Consider the following 23,170-nt stretch of genomic DNA (forward strand, 5'->3'; position numbering starts at 1 on the left):
TACTGGAAGAAACCCAACCCCTGTACTTGATGCCCTGATTTATGAAGGCCAAATAGTGAAGTGATTCACTTTGGAAGGATGAATTTGAAGGCACAATACAGTGTGAATAGCATGATCCTTGGCAGAAAGAGGAATTTTGGGGTCCACACCCATAGATCCCTCAAAGTTGCTGTGCAAGTCGATAGGGTTGTTCAGAAGGCCTATAGTGTGTTGACCTCCAGTCGTCACGGGAGAAAGTTCAGGATCCATGAGGTAATGTTGTAGCTCTATAAAACTCTGGTTGGATCACACCTGGAATATTGTATTCAGTTCTGATCACATCATTATAGGAAAAATGTAGAAGCTTCAGAGAGGGTGCACAGAAGATTTACCAGGATGCTTCCAGGATTAGAGAGAAAGTCTGAGGGTAGGTTGAGCGAACTAGAGCTCTTACCTCTGGAGGACAGGAGGATGAGAGGCACTAGAGGTGTACATGACAAGAGGCACAGACCAAATAAATAGCCAAAGACATTTTTTCAGGACGGAAATGGCTAACACAAGCGGGTATAATTTTAAGGTGGTTGGGGAAAAGTATAGCGGACGTGTCAGAGGCAAGTTCCTTACACAGACAGTGGTGGGTGTGTGGAACACCCTGCTGGGGTGGTGGTCGAGGCAAATACATTAGGGCATTTAAGAAATGATTAAATAGGCACATGGAGGCTAAAAAAAAGTGTTGAATTATGTAGGAGGGAAGGACTCAGTTGATCTCAGAATAGGTTAAAGGGGTCAGCTCACACTGTGGGCTGAAAGGCCTGTACGGCACAGTAGCATTCTATGTTCTATACCAGTGCAATCTATTACATCAAGTCACTGGCTACTATGTTCCAAAGCAATTAGTTCCCAGGAGAATACACGAATTGACTTTTTTTTACTAAATGTTTTCTTGCAAGTTTTTCTAAGTTTTTGTTGAATCGTAGATATGATGTATAATCTATTACTCCAGTGTATTCAATCCGATGGATTGTGAAAGTTATTGAAATCATGTAAGCAGTGGCTAAGCTGGTTCAGTTACACAATTTATATTCATGCAACAGAAAAGAACAAATTCCAGTAGGTTATTTACTTTCCTCAACCAAGTGTATATTGTTTAAGTCACACCACTAATCACAAGTCCATACACTGAGGACTTCCTTTACCAAAACAATAAGCCCCATTAGAGCCATAAAGGACATAACATTTATTTTGAATAGTTTCATAAAGATCACAAAGGAAAAGCGTGGATTAATCAAAGATATTCAGTGAGGCTCTGAAATCAGTTAAGCTCTCAGTATTTAAATTTATGCTTAACAAATACGAAGAAAAACGTACTCACCTCTGTATCTATTGTATAGCTGATCTAATCTTTTTCTATCCAATGAACCTTTCAGACTTTCTCGAACATAAAGTTCTGGATTTTGAAAAAAATTGTCTGTAGCAACATCTAATTTCCAATCGTTCTGTGATAAACAACATACTGCAGTTTTTTCACTGGACTGTGTAAAGACCATAAACTGCCGCACTTTATCCTTCTGTGAGGACTTCAGCTTGTTCTACAAAACAAAAAAGGAACATGTTACAGTGCCTAGTCTATAGGAGTACTTTTCCCAAATATCACAAATATGCTTATATTTACATATATAAGCATAATCAAGTTCTGCAACACATCATAGCCAAAAGGACCGCTCCATCCAAAAGTTGTAGTTTTAAAATAGACAACCAGTATCTTTTCTTAAAAATGTATTTATTTGTAGGACGCAGGTATTATTGGTGGTCTAGCATTTATTGTTCATCCCCATACTGCCCTTAAGACAGATTAGTAACTCTCCTTTAAAAAAAACTCCAACAGTTCTTTGTTGTGGTTGTGAATAAACTGAGTGGTAGGCAAGGACATTTCAGAAGGTTGCTAAAAGTCAATGAGACCATGGTCCTGCTGGGATTTCTTTCTGTAAAGGGCATTAGCAAATCAGATGTGAGAGAGCAAATCAGGAATTTCATTATCATTACTCATATAAGCTTTTTATATCAGATTTATTGACTTCACTGAATTTAAATTTCCAGGTGGCAGCCTGAACTCAAGTTTCTGAATTATTCAGCCAAGTATCTGAATTACAAATTCTGCAAAATAAACACTATATCTTCAACAAAATACCACTGAACATTAATTCATTATTAGTCTTGTTCTTCATTATTTTAGCACTCAGTGACATTATATCTGTAAACTAAGTATTTAGAATTCTACTCATTGAAACCTTGTAAACAGGTGCTAAGGTAATAATCATAGAATAAAAATCAGGAAAAGGTCAAGGGTTACATCTACTTTCCTTAACCAAGTTTCTTTGGTTTAAGTCACATTATTATAAAGCCCCTTATATTGTTCTATTAGAAGTTGGAAAACTCAAATGCACCATCCAAATTATATCACCTATCGGATTAGATTAGATCCAACTTTGTTGTTATTTTGCCAAGTTCAGATACAAAGCCAATGAAATGCAGTTAGCATCTGACCAGAAATGCAAAGAATAGTGTTATTTACAAAATAACTGCGAATAAAAAGTAAGTGCTACAGCACACAAATATAAAAGTACTGAGACAGTACAATATGGGTGCAATACTGCTTAGTGCTGTGATGTGAGATTCAGCAGGGTCACAGCCTCAGAGAAGGAACTCTTCCTGTGCCTGCTGGTGCGGGAGCAGAGGCTTCTGTAGCGCCTACCGGATGGGAAGAGAATAAAAAGTCCATGGTTAGGGTGAGGTGCATCCTTGATAATGCTTTTTGCCCTACCCAGGCAGCGTTTATAGTAGATGGGTCTCAATGGTGGGCAAATGGGTGCTGATAATCCGTTGGGCAGTTTTCACCACATGCTGGAGTGCTTTGCGGTCCAATACAGGACAATTGCCATACCACACTGAGATGCAGTTAGTGAGTACGCTCTTAATGGTACAGCGGTAAAAGTCCGACAGTATCTTGATACTCCGCAGGAAATAAAGGCACTATTGCGCCTTTTTGTTCAGGATGGAGGAGTTCAGGGACCAGGTGAGATCCTTGGAGATGTGGATACCAAGGAATCTGAAGCTTGATACACGCTCCACTACAGCTCCATTGATGTAGATGGGGACCTGTGTGGCTCCTAGCCTGCCTGAAGTCCACAATGATCTCCTTGGTCTTCTGGGGGCTAAGGGCCAGGTTGTTGTCAGCACACCACGCGGTCAGGTGCTGGACCTCATCCCTGTAGGCCGTCTCATCATCCCCTCTGATCAGGCCAACCACCATGGTGTAGTCTGAAAACTTGATTTTGGAGTTAGAACCATGTACAGGAAGGCAGTTATAGGTGAAAAGGGAGTACAGAAGAGGGGTCAGCACACAGCCTTGACACATGCCGGTATTCAGGGTGAGAGTGGAGGAGGAGAGGTTGTCTAACTTAACTGATTGGGGTCTGTTAGTCAGAAAGTCCAAGGTCCAATTGCAGAGGGATGAGCTGATACCAAGCTGGCGAAGTTTGGTGATCAGTTTGGAGGGAATTACAGTATTGAATGCCGAACTAAAGTCAATGAACAGCCTTCTGATATAAGAGTTGGAGCTGTCCAGGTGGGTCAGGGCAGAGTGAAATACTGCAGAGATGGCGTCCTCTGTTGACCTGTTGGTGCGATAGGCAAATAATAAGCAGGAAATCCTCAACAGTGGCCACCACAAATCAATCATCTAGGGAAAGCCAAATATGGAAAAGCAGTGAATCACAAGAAACTGCAGATGGTGAAATTCTGGCCAAAGTTAAATGCTGGAAAAGCCAAAGCAAAACAAGAGATGATTATTGACTACAGGAGGAAACCAAAGCTCATGAGCCAGTCCTCACTGGAGGAATGAGAAGAGGAGAGAGTCAGCAAATTTAAATTCCTTAGCATTATCAGTCTGCGGTTCTATCCTGGGTCCAGCATCTGTCATTACAAAGCACGGCAGCGCCTCTACTTAGAAGTTTGCACAGAGTCCGCATGTCATCTAAAACTCTGACAAAATTGTGAATGTTGCCAGATATCCAATTGGTTGCATCATAGCCTGATATGGAAATGCCCTTGAATGGAAAAATCTACAAGTGGTGGATATAGCCTATTCCATCATGGATAAAGTCCTCCCCACCAGTGAGCACATTTACAAGGAACACTGTCACAGAAAAGCAGTATCCATCATCCAGGCCATGATCTCTCTCACTCCTGCCAACAGGAGGGACGCCCAGGACCCTCAAGGCCCACAACACCGCCAGGTTCAGGGACAGATATCACCCCTCAACCATTAGGTTCTTGAACCAGAGGAGATAACTTCACTCACCCCAACACTGAACGGATTCCATAATCTATGGACTCATTTTTAAAGACTCTCGATTCTTATATATATTTTCCCAAAGACTCTCGTGTAAATACAGCTTGCGCTCGATATTTTTTGATTACTTATTTTTCTTGTTATTATTTTTTTCTTGTATTTACACACTGGTTGTTTATCAATCTCTGTCTTGTGCAGTTTTTCATTTTTTCTATTGTGTTTCTTTCTACTTATTATGAATGTCCACAAGAAAATGTCGCTCATGCTGACTTTGATACTTTGCTAATACATTTACTTTGAACTTCAGTGGGTCAAGCAGTCTCAATTCAAGGCTCTACAACAGAATGATACAGGGTCTCGCTGGAAATGTTGACCATCCTTTGCCTGCACAAATGATATTTGACTCATTGAGTTCTTCCAGCAACTTATTTTTTTTTGCTAGCGAAAGTAAGTATTCATTTAGCCCTACTTAATGCAGAATGAAGAAATAAGCTCTTGTCGCCTCATATCACTGATGTCATCTGGAACAGCAAGAGTTGACGGAAACCTTTAACACTAGATGTCATACTTTGTGTCATTGGATGAATTGTGATAACAATAAGTGAGTAGCGAAAGACAACTGCTAAGCACTCAGTTCATCCACCTACAAAATATCAAGAGTCAGTTCATCCAAATACAGACCAGCACCAAAGTCACAATCGATACCAAAAAAATATATTAACATAAGATTTGAGTCTGATACATTAGGCACATTTAAGAGACTCTGAGATAGGCACATGGATGAAAGAAAAATGGAGGGTTCCGGGCCATGTAGGAGGGAAAGAATTACGATTGTGGAGTAGGTTAGGAGGTTAACACAACACTGTCAGCCAACAGTACTGTATGTTCTGTAACAATTACAAATTTTGAATTATGTAAATTGAACTTTCAAGGTATAGAAAATGCAGTGCCTACAAAAAGTATTCACCCCCATCCTCCACTCCCAGAAGTTTTCATGTTTTATTGTTTTCATGTCAAAGTGAAAACACATCTCTACAAAGTGAGATAAATTAACTAATTACAAATGTAAAATACAAAATAATTGATTGCATAAGAAATCACCCCCTTCAAGGCAGTATTTAGTACAAAGTAGATCCATCTTTGGCAGCAATCACAGCCTTGAGTCTGTGTGGATAGGTCTCCATCATGTTTGCACATCTGGACACTGCAATTTTTCCCCATTCTTCTTTACAAAACTGCTCAAGCTCTGTCAGATTGCATGGAGATTGTAACTGAACAGCCCTTTTCAAGTCCAGCCACAAATTTTCAATTGGATGGAGGGCTGGACTCTGACTTAGCCACTCCAGGACATTACCTTTGTTGTTTTTCAGCCATTCTTGTGTAGTTTTGGCTTTATGCTTGGGGTCATTGTCTTGCTGGAAAACAAATCTTCTCCCAAGTCACAGTTCTCTTGCAGACTGCATCAGGTTTTCCTTCAGGATTTCCCTGTATTTTGCTGCATTCATTTAACCCTCTACCCTCAAGCCTTCCAGGGCCTGCTGCAATGAAGCGTCCCCACAGCATGATGAAGCCACCATGCTTTACAATAGGGATGGTGGGTTTTTGACGTGCACTGTTTGTCTTATGCCAAACATAGCACTTAGTCTGATAGTCAGAAAACTCAATTTTGGTTTCATCAGATCATAGAACCTTCTTCCAGCTGACTTCAGTCTCTAACATGCCTTCTGGCAAACTGTAGTTGAGATTTCATGTGAGTTTTTTTCCTCCCCAACAGTGGCTTTCTCTTTGCCACACCCCCATAAAGCTACAACTGGTGAAGCACCCAGGAACAGTTGTTGTATGCACAGTCTCTCCCATCTCAGCAACTGAAGCTTGTAACTCCTCTGGAGTTGTCATAGGTCTCTTGGTGGCCTCCCTCACTAGTTCTCTTCCTGCACAGTCAGTTTTTGCAAATGGCCTGCTCTAGACAGATTTACAGCTGTGCTATATACTTTCCATTTTTTAATGATTGACTTAACTGTACTCCAAGGGATATTCAGTGACTTGGAAATTTTTTGTATCCATCTCCTGACTTGTGCTTTTCAATAACCTTTTCACAGAGTTGCTTATGAGTGTTCTTTTGTCTTCATGGTGTAGTTTTTGCCAGGATACTGACTCACCAGCAGGTGGACCTTCCAGAAACACCTTGACTGCACACAAGTCTCCAAAAACAGATCTTCATTTAAGTAATTATGTGACATCTAAAACCAATTGGCTGCATCAGTGATGATTTAGTGTGTCATATTAAAGGGGGGTGAATAGTTATGCAATCAATTATTTTGTGTTTTATATTTGTAATTAATTTAGATGACTTTGAAAGATCTGTTTTCATTTTGACACAAAAGATTCTGTTTCTATTGATCAGCGTCAAAAAAGCCAAATTAAATCCATTGTGATTCAATGTTGTAAAACAATAAAACATGAAAATTTTCAGGGGGAGGGGAGTGAACACTGTTTATAGGCATTGTAACAAGACTAAGTATATCTTTCACCAGAATATCCATAAACATGAGATTGTGCAGAAATCTTGAGTATCACACAAGGAGCTGGAATAACTCAACAGGTCAAGCAGCATCTATGGAGGGATATAAAAAGTAAGTGTGTTGGGCTGAGACCCTTCATCAAGACCCAAAACATCCACTGCTTATTCCCCTTCATGGATGCTGCTTGACGTGCTGAATTCCTCCAGCATTTTGAGTCACATGGGAATATCCAGCTACATTTTCTTCATGGGACAGTTCAACACTGACTTTCATGCCTCTGCAATATAGAAAAACTCAAGCTGAGATGCTGGCATATCTGACCTCCTGCTTCAGTACTGAACTCAGTACTATGGAATAAACAAACATCCTCAGCTTTACACCTAAAATGAATGGCATATATAGTACAACTCCAATTATTTCTGATTGCTGATCATGAAAGTGAGTTAATCTATTGTTGTTATGTCCATTTTCTAATACTATCAAATTTATCTTAGCTTTAATTATTTTAACTTGAACTATTTGCAACCTTTCTGGTAAAAAGCTCAAAGGCCTTCAACAGCCTGGACTCTAGGGCAATCAGTCCCAACATACTACAAAAAAAATGTCTGGCCACAAACAGTGGTTTCAATTAATAAGATATTCTCATAGATTCCTCTGCAAAATTACTCAACTAAATAAGACTTCAATCGATATGAGGAAACATTAGAAGTGATGAGCAAAAGTTTAGTCAAAGACGGGGTTGTGAGGAGAAACAAAGGCAGAAATTAAGACTATTAGCAGCCACAAACGGTACAACAAATAAATCTGGGGATACTCAAGGACCAGAATTGCAGGCCTGGAGATAAGATACAAATGAGTTAGGCAAAAGAAGTACCACCGTTCAGTGTTGGGACCACTTCCTTTTGTGTAATATGTCATTGATTCAAATGATAGAATTGTTGGTTTTGTGGCCAAGTTTACAGATAGTATGAAGATAGGTGGAGGGGCAGGTACAGTTGAGGAAGCAGGGCACCTGCAGGGACTTCAAACAGATGAAGAGAGTAGGCAAAGTAGTGGCAGATGGAAAACAGTGTAGGGAAGTGTACAGTCATGCACTTTGGGAAAAAAATAAAAAAAATAAAGTCATACAACTTACATGCACAATAGCAGCAGACTAATCGATTCAAAGAGAGAGAGAGCTTTGCATAGGTTGGGAAGCAGAGTTTAAAAGAGGAGCATCTCGCAGGACCTTGCGCATTAGAATAGTGGGTATGACTGCAAGGCCAGTTTTCTGTGTGGGTGTCAGATATGGGATGTCTGGGAGACTTCCAGCCTCCCTGATGGCCACATCTGTACCAGGCATATTGAGCTGCAGCTCAATGACCTTTGGTTTGTTAAGGAGAGTGAGGAGGTGATAGACAGGAGCTATAGGCAGGCAGTCACCCCGGGGCCACAGAAGACAGATAAGTGGGTGACCATCAGGTTGTGGCTGTCCCCCTTAACAATAAATACTCCATTCTGAGTACTTTTGGGGAGGGGGGTGCGGGAGGGATCTACCTGGGGGAAACAACAAGCCCATGCCTCTGGCACGGAGTCTGGCCCTGTGGCACAGAAGGGTAGGTAACAGAAGAGGGGGCAGTGGTAATAGGGGACGCTATAGTTAGAGGACAGATGGGAGATTCTGTGGACGCAAAAAAGAAACAAGGATGATAGTTTGCCTCCCAGGTGCCAGGGTTTGTGATGTTTCTCAGTGCGTCCACAATATCCTGAAATGGGAGGGTGAGCAGCCAGATGTCGTGGTACATATTGGTAGCAACAACATGGGTAGAAAAAGGGTGGAGGTCCTGAAAGCAGAATACAGGGGGCTAGGAAGGAACCTGAGAAGCAGGACCTCAAAGGTAGTAACCTCGGGATTGCTACACATACCACGCAGCAGAGAGTATAGGAATAGAGTGAGGTGGAGGATAAATGCGTGGCTGAAGGATTGGAGCATGGGGCAGGGATTCAGATTTTTGGATCACTGGGACCCCTTCTGGGGCAGGGGTGACCTGTAAAAAAAAAGGAGTTGCATTTGAATCTGAGGAAGACCTATATCCTGGCAGGGAGGTTTGTTACTGCTATTGGAGATGGCTTAAACTAAATTTGCGGGGGGGGGGGGGAGAGAACTGAAGTAAAGAGGCAGAGGATGGGGAGGTTGGAGCACAAGTAGAAACAGTTTGTGAGGAAGGATAGGCAGATGTTAGAGCATCAGCCTGATGGTTTGAGATGTGTCTATCTTAATCCAAAGAATATCATAAACAAGGCGGATGAACTTAAGAGTGTTGAACTGTGACATTGTGGCCATTACAGAGACTTGGATGTCTCAGGAGCAGGAATGGCTGCTGAATGTGCCAGGCTTTAGATGTTTCAAAAAGAACAGAGAGGGGTAAAAGAGGTTGGGACGTGGCATTGCTAATTAGGGATAGTGTCACGGCTGCAGAAAAGGAGAAAGTCATGGAGGGATGGTCTACTGAGTCTGTGTGGGTGGAAGTCAGAAACAGGAAAGGGGCAATAACTCTACTGGGTGTTTTTTATAGAACCCCTAATAGTAACAGGGATATTAAGGAGCAGATAGGGAGACAGATTCTGGAACGATGCAATAGGGTTGTTGTGATAGGAGATTTTAACTTTCCTAATATTGATTTTTTGGACGACTCAGAGTCAGGCATGGCAGGGAGAGTTTTCTTCCTTCTCCCGTCTGTGAGAGATATGGAACATTCGAGAGACTTTGAACTTTTTTTTTAAACTGTGCCATGGCCTGTTCTTCATCAAGTTATGGTATTGTTGCACTGTTGTAACTATATGTTATAATTATGTGGTTTTGTTAGTTTTTCAGTCTTGGTCTGTCCTGTGTTTTTGTGACATCACACCGGAGGAATATTGTATCATTTCCTAATGCATGCATTACTAAATAACAATAAAAGAGGACTACATGTCCTCATAATCTATATTGATGGCATCTCCTTCACAGGTTTAGATGGGGTGGAGTTTGTTAGGTGTGTTCAGGAAGGTTTCTTGACCCAATATGTAGATAAGCCAACTAGAGGAGAGGCTCTAATTGATCTGGTATTGGGAAATGAAACTGGTCAGGTGTCAGATCTCACAGTGGGAGAGCATTTTGAAGGCAGTTACCATAACTCTATCTCCTTCACCATAGTGCTGGAGAGGGATAGGAGCAGACAATTTGGAAAAACATTTAATTGGGGTAGGGGGAAATATGATGCTATTAGGCAGGAACTTGACAGCATAAATTGGGAGATGTTCTCAGGGAAATGCATGGCAGAAATGCGGCAAACGTTCAGGGAACATTTGCACGGAGTTCTGCATAGGTATGTTCCACTGAGGCAGGGAAAGGATGGTAGAGTTAAAGAACCATGGTGTACAAAGTATGTAGAAAATCTAGTTAAGAAAAGTTTATGAAAGCTTCAAAAAAACTAGGTAGTGTTAGAACTCCAGAACATTACAAGGTTGCTAGGAAGGAGTTTAGGAATGGAATTAGGAGAGCCAGGAGGGGCCATGAGAAGGTCTTGGTGAGCAGGATTAAGGAAATCCCCAGGGCATTTTACAAATATGTGAAGAGCAAGATGAGCCATGTGAGAATAGGACCAATCAGGTGCGATAGTGGAAACGTGTGCATGGAATCAGAGGAGGTAGCAGAGATACTTAACGAATACCTTCAGTATTCACCAGGGAAAAAGACCTTAGTAATTGTGGGGATGACTTAGAATGCACTGAAATGCTTGAGCATGTAAACATTAAGAAAGAGGATATGCTGAAACTTTTGAAAAACATTAAATTAGGTAAGTCACCGGGACCAGATGAGATATACCCAGGCTACTGTGGGAAGCGAGGGAGGAGATTGCTAAGCCTCTGGCAATGATCTTTGCATCATCAATAGGGACAGGAGAAGTACCGAGGGTTGTAAATGTTATTCCCTTGTTCAAGAAAAGGAGTAGAGATAACCCAGGAAATTACAGACCAGTGAGTTTGACTTCAGTGGTGGGCAAGTTGGAGAAGATCCTGAGAGGCAGGATTTATGAGCTTTTGAAGAGACATAACATGATTAGGGATAGTCAGCATATCTTTGTCAAAGGCAGGTCGTGCCTTACGAGCCTGAATGAATTCTTTGAGGAAGTAACAAAACAATGAAGATAGAACAGTGGATGTAGTGTATATGCATTTCAGTAAGGCACTTGATAAGGTTCTCCATGCAAGGCTCATTCAGAAAGTAAGGAGGCATGGGATCCAAAGAGACCCTGCTTTATGGATCCAGAATTGGCTTGCCCACAGGAGGCAAAGGATGATTGTAGATGGTTCATATTCTGCATGGAGGTCGGTGACCAGTGGTGTTCCGCAAGGATCTGTTCTGGACCCCCTTCTCTTTGTGATTTTTATAAATGACCTGGATGAAGAAGTAGAAGGGTGGGTTAGTAAGTTTGCTGATGACACAAAGGTTGGGGGTGTTGTGGATAGTCTGGGGGGTTGTCAAGAGTTTATAGCCGGACATCGATAGGTTGCAGAACTGGGTTGAGAAGTGGCAGATGGACTTCAAACCAGATAAGTGTGAAGTGGTTCATTTTAGTAGGTCCAATCCGAAGACAGAATATAATATAAATGTTAAGACTCTTGGCAGTGCAGAGGATCTGAGAGACCTTGGGGTCCCTGTCAACAGGATACTCAAAACTGCCGCGCAGGTTGACAGTGTTGTTAAGAAGGCCTATGGTGTGTTGGCATTTGTCAATCGTGGGATTGAGCTTAGAAGCCGAGAAGTAATGTTGCAGCTATACGGGACCCTTGTCATACCCTACTTGGAGTACTGTGTTCAGTTCTAGTCACCTCACAACAGGAAGGATGTAGATACTACAGAGACAGTGCAGAGGAGATTTACAAGCATGTTGCCTGGATTGGAGGGAGCACCTTATGAGAATAGGTTGAGTGAAATTGGCCTTTTCTCCTTGGAGCAATGGAGAATGAGAGGTGACCTGACAGAGGTGTATAAGATGATGAGGGGCATTGATCCTGTGGATAGCCAGAAGCTTTTTCCCAGGACTGAAATGGCTAATATAAGGAGACAAGGTGCTTAGAAATAGGAACAAGGGGATGTCAGGGGCAAGTTTTTCCACACAGAGAGTGGTGAGTGTGTGGAATGCACTGCCAGCAACCGTGGTGCAAGTGAATTCAATAGGGTCTTTTAAGAGCCTCTTAGATAGGTACATGGAGCTTAGAAAAAATAGAGGGTTATGCGCTAGGGAAATTCTAGGCAGCCTGCAATGTGTTGTAAATTTCTATGTTCCATGTACTTTCTAAATGGGAGAGAAAATTCATAATGGTTAACTTGCAAGTTGAAGCAGTAGTAAGGAAGGCAATTGCATTGCTGCCATTCATTCCAAGAGGACTGGCATATAGCAGCAAGTAGGTAATCCTGAGGCTCTACAAGGCATTTGCTCAGATACACTTAAAGAGTACGCAAGTAGAAAGAATGTGCTTCCATTAGAGGTTCAGAAGAATGATCAAAGGGATAAAAGGGTTAACATATGAGGAGCATTTGATGGCTCCAGGCCTGTACTTGTCAAGAGTTTAGAAGAATGGTTTGGGTCGGGGGGAGGGGAGGAGAGAGGAGGGGAAATCTCATTGAAACCTAATGAATATTGGATGTGAAGAGGATGTTTCCTACAGTGAGGGAATCTCTTTCGCCAGAGAGTGATGTATATGTGGAATTCACTGTCAAAGACAGCTATGGAGGCCAACTCATTGGGTATATTTAAACCAGAGATTAATGAGTAAAGGTGTCAAAGATTATGGATAGAAGGTAGGAGAATGGAGTTGAGTGGAATAGTAAAATCAGCCATGATGGAATGGCAGAGCAGAATAGTGAGAATCTAGGGAGAATAAAATTTAGAGTAAGAATAGTCGGCATAGATTTGGTGGGGTCTGAAAGCTGTTCTGTAAGAATGTTAAAATAATAGCCTTTAGGTGGTGTTTCAGCAAATAGGGAAGAGCTCAAAGGAGCTTGAGAAGACAAAATTAGGCAACAGCTTAAGAAACTTACTCCCTCTGGTCCAACAAAAGAAAGAGAAACAGCAATTACAGAAACAAACCGATTGCTGAGATAATTCAAGAGCATGGAAGATAAGCCAGAACAGATCAGAATTCAAGAGTAAAATGTCTCCATAGAGAAGCAAAGCCCGCAAAAGCGAAACAGGTGGACAAAGATAACCTAGCAAAGACTAGTTCTTAAAATAATGCAATAAGTTACAAGTCAGAGTGCAGCATAAAAGACAACAAAAATAGTATTGCTCAGATGAACACCACATTGGATGAATTAAGCCTGAAAATCCATGTCATATATTAAGCAGCCCACGTACTAAGTCGAGGCAAGTATCCGGTGGGTAGAACAATCCCTTCAAAACAAATAAAAGCATAATATAAATTTAAAACACAAGATTCTGCAGAGGCTGGCAAATCTTGAACCATGTACACACAAAATGCAAGAGGAACTCATCAAGTCAGGCAGCGTCTATGGAGGGGGAATAAACCGTCAATATTCCCGGCAGAGACCCCTATCAAGACTGAAAAAGAAGAGGGAAGAACCCAGCTTATACATCTTCCCCACCCCTCACTTTCTTATTCTGGCTTGCTTATTCCTTTCCACAGAAGCTGCCTGACTTGCTGAGTTCCTCAGGCATTTTGTGTGTGTAATACAAATTAACAGCAGCTTATTGTTGTCATGGCTCAACATATATTACTTCAATAAATACAGTAAAAAAAAATTAAAATAAAAGTATGACCTATGTCAACTAATTCACGGAGTTAAACAGAAATATTACCCAAATATTTACACAATTACTAATGCACCATGCTAACATTTGCAACAGACATATCTTCATTCGTTCTTGTCCCTCTCCATTCGAAACTAAAAATAGTATTCCAATGTCAAAAACAGATTTGATCCTGCACATCCCAATGAGAGTACTATATCTATTTTTGTACTGAAACCCAAGATGCAGTGTATCTGGCAAATAGACTTAGATCATTTAGAGTTCAGAATTCACAATTTTTCCAGAATGTAAAATGTTTAACTAAGCATCATAATTTAACAAGTATTTTATATTCAAGAGGTAAGAAACTATAACAACTTCTGTACTCAGATGACAACTTCTGTACTCAAATGACCAACAACTTGCACCTAAATCCCAAATCCTTAATCAATTGGTCAAGTAATATTAGCTTTGAATTAGAATTTCTCTACAAAGCTAAAGAAAGTCCATTTTAAAATGTTTGATCCAGTCAGTAAGTCAACCTTCGAATACTAGTATACTGGTCTTCAAAGTTAAACCGTAGCTGACTCAATTTCCAAAAAAACATTAAGATATCCTCTGTATAGATCAGAATTTTCTATTCAAATGCTGAATGGAAATCAAATTGGTCCCATGAAATTCTCAAAACCTTTACAGAAATCAATTTATAAGACACAAATATTTTCAACTCCACACAAAAAGTCTATTTAGAGTCCAATAAAAACAACTAAAATTACAATCAAGCATGACACAGAATGATATCATAGCTGCACACTATGGTGACACCATAATTTCCGGCAGGAAAGCTCAAAATTAATGGAATTTCTCTTTCTGCTCGCATGTTGAAAAACATACCTATTATTCAAAACTGTAAACTATATATGCATTATCCACCTGAATATCCTGTTCTTTTATATACAGACTTCTTCAAAATTTGACAGCAGCATCAAGGTAGTTATTGGGACAAAAAAATGAATATTTATTTTCAAGAGCAAAGGATTTCACTCTTCAATGAACTAACAAATTTGTTCCAATTATTCATTTTTCTAATCCAATTATAACTTTATATATCAGATTTTCTTCCCAATCATAACTCCTTCACTTAAATTATTCCCCTTTTAGCAAATTGTAGGCCCTTACTGACTAATTGCTTCAGCATGGTGTCACACATATAGTGTTCACCAGTACCTCTTCCAAATAGCGATTAATCATTGGAATCACTTGATAGCATGGTCAGCATACTGTGCATTCACGGGGGGCATTATAGCTGATTCCAATCCAGATATCCTTACCCAGTGTCCACAAACACGGGCTTCCAGATTAGGTGGCAGTCAGGAGCAGGTACCCCGGCATGTCTGCCCTCTCTAACCCAGCAGCTCAAACCAACTGTAGGACCCCAAACTGCAACCTGGCTGAGATCAACTAACTCAGACCAGGATAAAAACTAAGACCATCCTGGGAAAGAAAAGAATGTTAAAAACCAGAGTTAAAGATCAATATTAATGATCACTTTCTACAGATGCAAGAAGTTTTGCATTCTAATTTGCCAAACTGGACATAACTGCTCTGTAAACAAACCAGAAGCGTTGGGATATATTTTAAAGATCCAAAATCATGAGGTCAGAATTTGAGGAACAAAGCAGAAATTTTCCACTTTGTTACCAAGTGTTAGGTAATTCCTAAATTTGAAAAACCAAAAATAACGGGAAATCTAATAATTTAATATCAAACTGGTATGTTCTTGGGAACTGCAATTCCCAATAAATTATACAAAGCAGCAATACAATCAAGAAATATGTTGTAAATTATTTATGTATTTTCTATCAGTAAGAAAGCCCAAATTATTTGTTGATAACATACGAGTAGCCAAATCTCACATTGGGGAAGTTTCAAAACAACTTTACTTTTTTTTGGAATACTAATAGATATCATTAACTTAGCCAGTAGTTGGCCATTGCACTCTGTAGTAAAAGCACTCTTAAAAAAAAAATTAACCAAGGAGTCCTACGATTTTCTACTCATGGACAAATAGTGATATCCACCAAAATCAAATTGCAGGCAAGAAGGGGTAGTACCCACCCAGTCTTCAGGATGATGCAAAATTGCAGGTTTAGACATGTTAGAGAAGTAGGCAAAAAAAAGGTCAGCATAGATATGGCCCCTTTGCTGTTCAGAAAGGACTGTCTTAGCAACTTAATACAATGTAATTTTAGACAGATACAATGCAGACTGATGCACATAAAGAACAAGCATTTCAAATGCTGAATAGTAGCAAAGGCTACTATCACGTGTTCCATGTTGTCTTACGGCAGTTTAAACTACAAAGACTCAGTATTTTGATATGAAATCTGAAGTGAGAGCACCCAAAACAATTAGGAAAATCAATGACCAGTAAGCTAACAAATGAACAAGTGAACAGAATACTATACTTTCAAACCATGTTAACCTTACAATATGTTAATATTTATAAAAGTTCTAAGTTTAAAAAACCAACCCAAAATTTCTGGATAGAATATAAAGCTTTTTGTCTCTTATCACCTTAGAAAAGTTCAAGTCTTGTTCAGCCTGCTATTTTTCAGGATGAAGGTTGCCCGGGAGTACCAAGTAACTTTAAAACATTACATTATATTCTTGTGACCAAATAGAATTTTAAAACTACAATAATTTTCTTTTGCTTTTTCCCCGTTGGTGTTTTTCTCTAAAGGAGATACAAAATTGCACATATACAAATAAATACAAAAATTCAATGAAACGTAACTACTCTTGTTCCTATCTGTTTCAACAAAAAAGGGTTTTCATTGTAAACCTCATTCATTCACCATACAAGTCCAGCATAAAGGAACACTGCTAACAATGTTCGAATAAAGTCCTGTTTGACGAATCGCAAAAAAAGTAATGTAATAAAAAAGTAACGAACATCTCTTATAAGAACAAATAAAAATGTATACAACAGAACTTCAGGAAAACCAAAAATGGCCAATACTTATTCCGATACCTTTACTAAAGTTAAAACGGTATCAAGAGCTAAATTTATCAGTGACTGTTCCAAACGTTGACATTAACGATAAGCTATGACAAACATTAATAAACCTTAGCTGACTATTTCTATTTATGATCAGAGTAAAGCCCAAGAAACCCTCTGCAGTGACGCAGTTGAGACGAGGAAGGCGGAAAAAAAAAGGAACAGATCGTTCAAAAGGCATGAGAAACCCAGTACTTTACCCAGGAAGAAAATACAGTAAATAAAAACAACACTGAATTCGAAAAGTAGCCCGTGAACCCAACCTTCAGTCATGGCGAAAAAGGCCGGGCAACCAATTAGTTTAAAATAAATGATGGAAACCCAACCAGCATACATCCGTCCATCTAGGCCTCAGAAGCAGCGGCCCTCGAGTGAGGATGGCGCCAGCCACTTTCCTGCCCAGCCGAAGTGAAGTGCGGTTGCAGCGAGCAGAGCCAGTCACTCCGAGCCAGAACCGAGGCCGAGCACCGCGCTCCAAAGCTCGGCGGCCGGGGCCGTTCCACCGGGAAGGCGCCGGCGGAGGCCGAATCACCGGGCTCGGGCTCGGGCTTGGAGCGGGCGGCCGCCGTCGAGATTGTACAGCTCTTCCTGCCCCCCAGCACCCAAACCCAGGCTGAGAACGACCGCGATCTCCCATGAAACACTCACCATCTTCAAGCGCTCGGGCCTTTTATAAAAAATAATATATAAAAAAAGGAAAAAATACGGACAATTAACAGTCACCGTGGGTGACACTCATGCGCAGTGCAGCGCACTCCCCCCGCACGGCACACACTGAAAGTTGTAAGAGCCGCTCGCTCGCTCGCTGCCTGCAGCCCGGGCGGTGCGGCCACGGGGCGGGGGCTGAGCTAAACTTCACCTCCACACCAAACTCCTCCTCGCCTTCACTCTGCACCAGCACCGTTACTCCAGCCCTCCTTCGAGCAGCAAGACGCTGGCAGGTCGCTTACAAAGCAAACTCTTTAGAACAGGTTATTTCCTGAGAGGAGGAGTGAAGTTTGCTGGTTTGACATTTTTTTGCAAGGGAAATTTAGAGGAGGAGAATTAGGTGAAAGGATTTTTTTCCCTATATTTCCACCACAAACACACAGAAAGCTAGCAACACGCAAAAGGAAGGAAAAATTCTCCAGTGTCCTCCATGCGTCAGAGGACCGTGGGAGGGACTTTCTACGTCGGCGATTAGCGCAAGCACGGGAAATTTAAAATATTTGAATAAATGGCCAGTTGCAGAAAGTGTAATCTCATTCAGTAAGCTTCAGCTGGGTTCCTGTATATATTCACGCTGCGACCCACGTTGTAGATCTACTACCAAATCCCTAGTCTCCTTCATGCCATGTACTGATCCTTTTGAATGAGAAGGTGGGATACAGCTGCCCAGCATGTGTTAACCATATGTGTTCGTGAAACCCTGAGTATGGGTTAAGGATTTCCTTGCCCCATTTTTTATAACTATGCTGTAAAATTTTCTAGAGGATCAAGACCTCGCATTGGTTTTCCCTTAAAACTTAATAATTAAAGTAAAGCTACAAAAATGCCAAGTCTGCTTAAGAACGGCATGATTTGTGCACGAACGTAAGTAAAAATTATTTATATAATAGTGATCATCTTTTGAAAGCGACCCTCCCCCACACACGTCCTCACCCGGCCTGGGGATAAAGTATAATCACTTTTTTCATGAAAGTAGTTATTTGAGCGTCTAGTTTATGCAATACATTAGATCTTATTCATTTCATTAGTTGATTACAGTTTCCTTGAGTTGCCATAATAATATAAAACAACAATTACCTGTTATAAAACATGGTTCAGGTAGAATAGATAATGCTAAAACATATACTTGTTGCTGAAGCTCAGCTAATCCAATTATACACGTTGGCCCGCAGATGCGTTCGAAAGTAACAGCTAACTTTATCAAAGCAGATCTGGTGAATTATGTAGCAATTATGGAAGCGTCAGTGAATCGGAGTTCAATAATGGCAGCGACATTTTGCTTAAATAATGTGAGCATACCTAATACTTGACCTAGTGAGCGCCTTCCATGACCTCAGAGTTTGGCTGTCATATGTTTGTTAAATTTAGTCGTGTCGCTCATCAATTAATATCAGTATTGTTTAGTTACGACAAAGGGTGAAAGATCATTGTTCTTTCAGACAAATTTCACTGAACTCTAACGAAGTAGACTATAATCGCCTAAATAAATTTATAATATATTTTAATGCAGCATTCCTTGTCTCCGCTACTGATGCTGCCCTCTACCGCAACTCATCGATTTCCCGGACATCCGCGTTTACCCCATCTCCTCACTCACCACCCATGAGTCTCCGCATCTAACACATTCTCCGCAACTTCTGCCAACTTCAACGAGACCCTACCGCCAAACACATCTTTAACTCTCCCCCACCCACTCTGTGCTTTCCGCAGGGATCTCCCCCTCCGTGATACACTTGTCCATTCATCCCTCTCCACTAATCTCCCTTCTAGCACTTACCCTTGCACGCAGCAGAAGCGCTACACCTGCCCATTCACCTCCTCCCTCAGCTCCGTTCAGGGCGCCGAACAGTCCTTCCAGGTGAGGCAACACTTCACCTGCGGATCTGTTGAGATTGCCTACTGCATCCAGTGCTCCCAATGGGGCTTCCTCTACATCGGCGAGAGGTTGGGTGACACTTTGTCGAGCACCATACCTTGCCTATTTAAATGGCAAACTCAATGTGTCTTGAATGTGATGATTGTATCAGATGACACAGCTTCTCTACCAGCAGGTTCCTGAGATTAACTACTCTGTGTAAAAAAAAATCTCTCCCTCAGATCCTATTAAAAAGTCTTCTCACTTTAAAGTGCCCTTCTATTTTTGATATCCCCTTAAATTTTTATGTTCACGTATGCGGGTAATTCTGGGCCTTCTTTGACATTCATACAAGCCAATCCAGCCATGTGTGAGGTGTTGGAGCACCGGAGAATAGCTAAAGTTGTTCCGTTCCTCAAGAAATACTCTAAGAATAAGCTAGGAAATTATAGTTGTGGATAAATTATTGGAAGGGAGAGGTTATATAAATAGTTAGATAGACATAGCCTGAATTAGGGATAGTCAATATGGCTTTGCGTGTGGTAGGTCGTGTCGCGCCAATCTTACAGATATGTTTACCAGGCAAGCCGACGAAGAAAATTCAATGGATGTTGTCTACATGGACTTCAGCAAAGGTTTCGACAAAGTCCTTCATGTGAGGCTGGTCTAGAAGGTTCAATCTTGAAGTTCAGTATTGAAGTTTTAAATTGAATTTGACATTAGCTTGTTGAGAGAAGCCAGAGAGTGATAGTAAATGGTTTCCTCCCTAAACGGGAAGCCCGTGACTACTGGTGTGCCGCAGGGAGTGACGCTGGGTCTGTTGTTGTTTACAATCTATTTTAATGATTTGGATGATAATGTAGTTAAATGTAGTTACACATACCAAGGATTATTAAGAGAGCTTTTGGCACATTGGCCTTCATAAATCTAAGTATTGGGTATAGAAGTTGGGATGTAATGTTGAAGTTGTTTAAGACGTTGGTGAGGCTAAATTTGGAATATTGTGTGTAGTTCTGGTCACCAAACTACAGGAAAGATATCAATACGACTGAAGGAGTACAGAGAAAATTTACAAGGATGTTCGCCGGGACTTGAGGACCCGAGTGATAAGGAAAAGTTGAATAGGTCAGGACATTGTTTCCGGACGCGCTGGAGAATGGCCGGAGATCTGATGGAGGTATACAAAATTACGAGGGGTATAGATAGGGTAAGTGCAATTAGCTTTTCCATTGAGTTTGGACAAACTAGAACTAGGGATTATAGGTTAGGGCAAAAGGTGAAATATTTAAGCAGAACCTGAGGAGAGGAATTCTTCACTCAGAAGGTGGTACGTGTGTGGAACAATCTGCCAGGGAAAGTAGTGGGTGCGATTTCGGTTTCAATGATTAAGATAAATTTGGATAAGCACGTGGATGGAAGGGACATGGAGGGCGATGGTCCGGGTGCGGATAAACGGCCTAGGCAGATTAACGGTTCGGCACGGACTAGATGGACCGAAAGGCCTATTTCTGTGCTGTCGTGCTCTATGAATCCGTGACTCTATTCATTGCTAACTGCAGTCTACGAAGTTTATAGAATGACAAATGGCATAACACACAATTAATAAAATATCGAGAATATGCATAAAAGGCACATCACAAATAGCATACATTTGTTTGTTTCCATCTTGCATCGAACTAGATATTGGAAATAACGATTACGATCGGTCTTTTCAAAACGTAGGTGAAATATTAAAATAGATATCAATGGCCAGGAATTCACTGAAATGAGTGCATTCTGTCCTCTGCAAAAACGAATGATGTAGTTCGTCAGCTATCGTGGATATTGCTAATTTTGGGTTAATTTCAAATCAAATGTACAGTAATTCTTTATACAGCACATAACTTGCGCTCTGCACCAGATTCCACATTAGATGGTCGACGTATATTTTATATATAAATCAAGTGAAATTTAGGAATTAACTTTGAACTTGAACTTTGTAAGAAATTACCAGAATTTGCATTCTCAAAGCTATGATTTTGAAATCACAATCCACTTTTGCTGCTAAACATCATAAATGATCTCTAAACACAATCACTAAACTGTCGATTGGAGGATCTATGGGCAGCATTACATAATCAATCATTCATTATCGGGATATTGGTACTCAAAAGCAAACATGTTAAGATTTCTCCAGCTTTTATTCCGCAGTCCGGGCAGATGGGGCGCGTCAACCATGGTCTCCAGCTCGTCTATGAGAAGGAAAACTCCGATCTCAAACTTCTGCTACCTTGCCTCGGAGCTGGTGCCAAACTAGGTCGGTCTCTGCCGTTCCTTTGGATTTATCAGTTGCGTGGAAAGGAGAAGTGTGCTGCATGGACAACAACTTGTTCTCCATATCGTACGTCAGTGATTGCACATCACGTAACTGCTACTGTATATCCATGGTCATGGAGAAATATAGAAAACCTATCGCACAATACAGGCCCTTCGGCCCACAATGCTTTGCCAAACATATACTTACTTTAGAAATTACCTCGTGTTACCCATAAACCTCTATTTTTCTAAGTTCCATGTCCCTATCCAGGAGTCTCTTAAAAGACCCTATTGTATCCGCCTCCATCACCGTCGCATTCCAGGCACTCACCACTATCTGCGCAAAAAAACTTACCCCTGACAACTCCTCTGTACCTACTTCCAAGCACCTTCAAACTGTGCCCTCTCGTGTTAGCCACTTCAGCCCTCGGAAAACGCCTCTGACCGTCCACGCGATCGACTCCGACTAACGGAGGACCTCACATTATTCAACAAATGAACAGCAAGATTGATACTGCTCAATTCACCATCGTTTCTTGTTACAAAACTTTTTTTAGTCAGAGGGTAGTGAATCTATGGAATTCATTGCCACAGAGACTTGGGAGGCCAGACCATTGGGCATATTTAAAGTGGTGGTTGATAGGTTCTTAATTAGTCAGGGCGTTGAAGATTACGGGGAGAAGGCAGAAGAATGGGGTTGAGAGGGAAAATGAATCAGCCATAATGGAATGTCGGAACCAACTCGATGGGCCGAACGGCCTAATTCTGCTCCTTTGTCTTATGGCCTTAAGCAAAACTATAATTGTTTAGCAGTCATTAAACCAGCTCTGGGAAGACGATGAAACAAATAGCAACAGGGTTGTCCTTGATGCTGGGCAGGAAAGGTTGAGACCCGGTTGGTTTTCTTGCGGACGCGTTCTGGTTTGCTGCTTCAGTAGGCATGTTGAAAGATCGGTATCATCGTGTTCTGAATCTAGATAAGGCTGAAGAAATGCATCACAATTTTACTTATAAAATAATCTTATTCCCATCTTTAATGCGTGTTGTTATTTGGAGAAAAAGAATCCGCTTTTAGAAAATGCATCTTCCTAAATGTAAATATCTCTCTGTATGGTTGCTCATAAAGGAAATCCCTTTTACACTTCCTCTGGCGTTTTATTTTGAGGATTTCGATGCAACCATAAAAACTGAACGTAAGTTCTATTGAAGTAATTAGGTGTTGCCTCTTTAACACTTGGATAATTCAGACAATAATTTCTCCGTTTTACAGATAAATTGAAGTGTAAATTACAAATATAGCATTTGCCACGCTATTTTAGTATTTTGTTACAACAGCACTCCTTTGCTGCAGATTACCACTGATTTTCAGAGATTAAGAAGTAAGGATTGTGAAAAAGAAAACTCTTCTGTGGCAGCAGCCCTGTTTCACGGTTGAAATGAGAGCCGGCGTCTTGAGAACCCGTTTGAAAGTTTCAGAACTTTAATGAAGTAGTGTCAATAATCACAGGTAAAATATTGTATATAAAATACTTCGCTACTTTTAGACTAATATTCAAAGTGAACCGAATGTTTCTCCCTCTAACGTGAAGATAGGTGGTTTGATCCATCAACGTTACAGGTTGA

General features: G+C 40.9%; 1 protein-coding gene across 2 annotated transcripts in view; it reads right to left on the reverse strand.

Annotated features, from left to right (window-relative positions):
* dcun1d1 (DCN1, defective in cullin neddylation 1, domain containing 1 (S. cerevisiae)) overlaps positions 1–23,170 on the reverse strand; it is an 84,023-nt gene that overhangs the window by 60,340 nt on the left and 513 nt on the right. Inside the window, exons 1-2 of one of the 2 annotated variants that reach the window (XM_063045666.1) lie at positions 17,338–17,800; positions 1,352–1,568 (exon numbers count right to left, since the gene is read on the reverse strand). In XM_063045666.1, coding sequence (XP_062901736.1) covers positions 1,352–1,568; positions 17,338–17,340 — 220 coding nt within the window. In that variant the 5' untranslated portion in view covers positions 17,341–17,800. Of the gene's footprint in view, positions 1–1,351; positions 1,569–17,337; positions 17,801–23,170 lie in introns of those variants that run through there. The other variant, XM_063045667.1, reaches the window with a different exon arrangement.

Source organism: Mobula hypostoma, chromosome 4 (assembly GCF_963921235.1).
Source record: "Mobula hypostoma chromosome 4, sMobHyp1.1, whole genome shotgun sequence".
Taxonomy (NCBI): Eukaryota; Metazoa; Chordata; class Chondrichthyes; order Myliobatiformes; family Myliobatidae; genus Mobula; species Mobula hypostoma.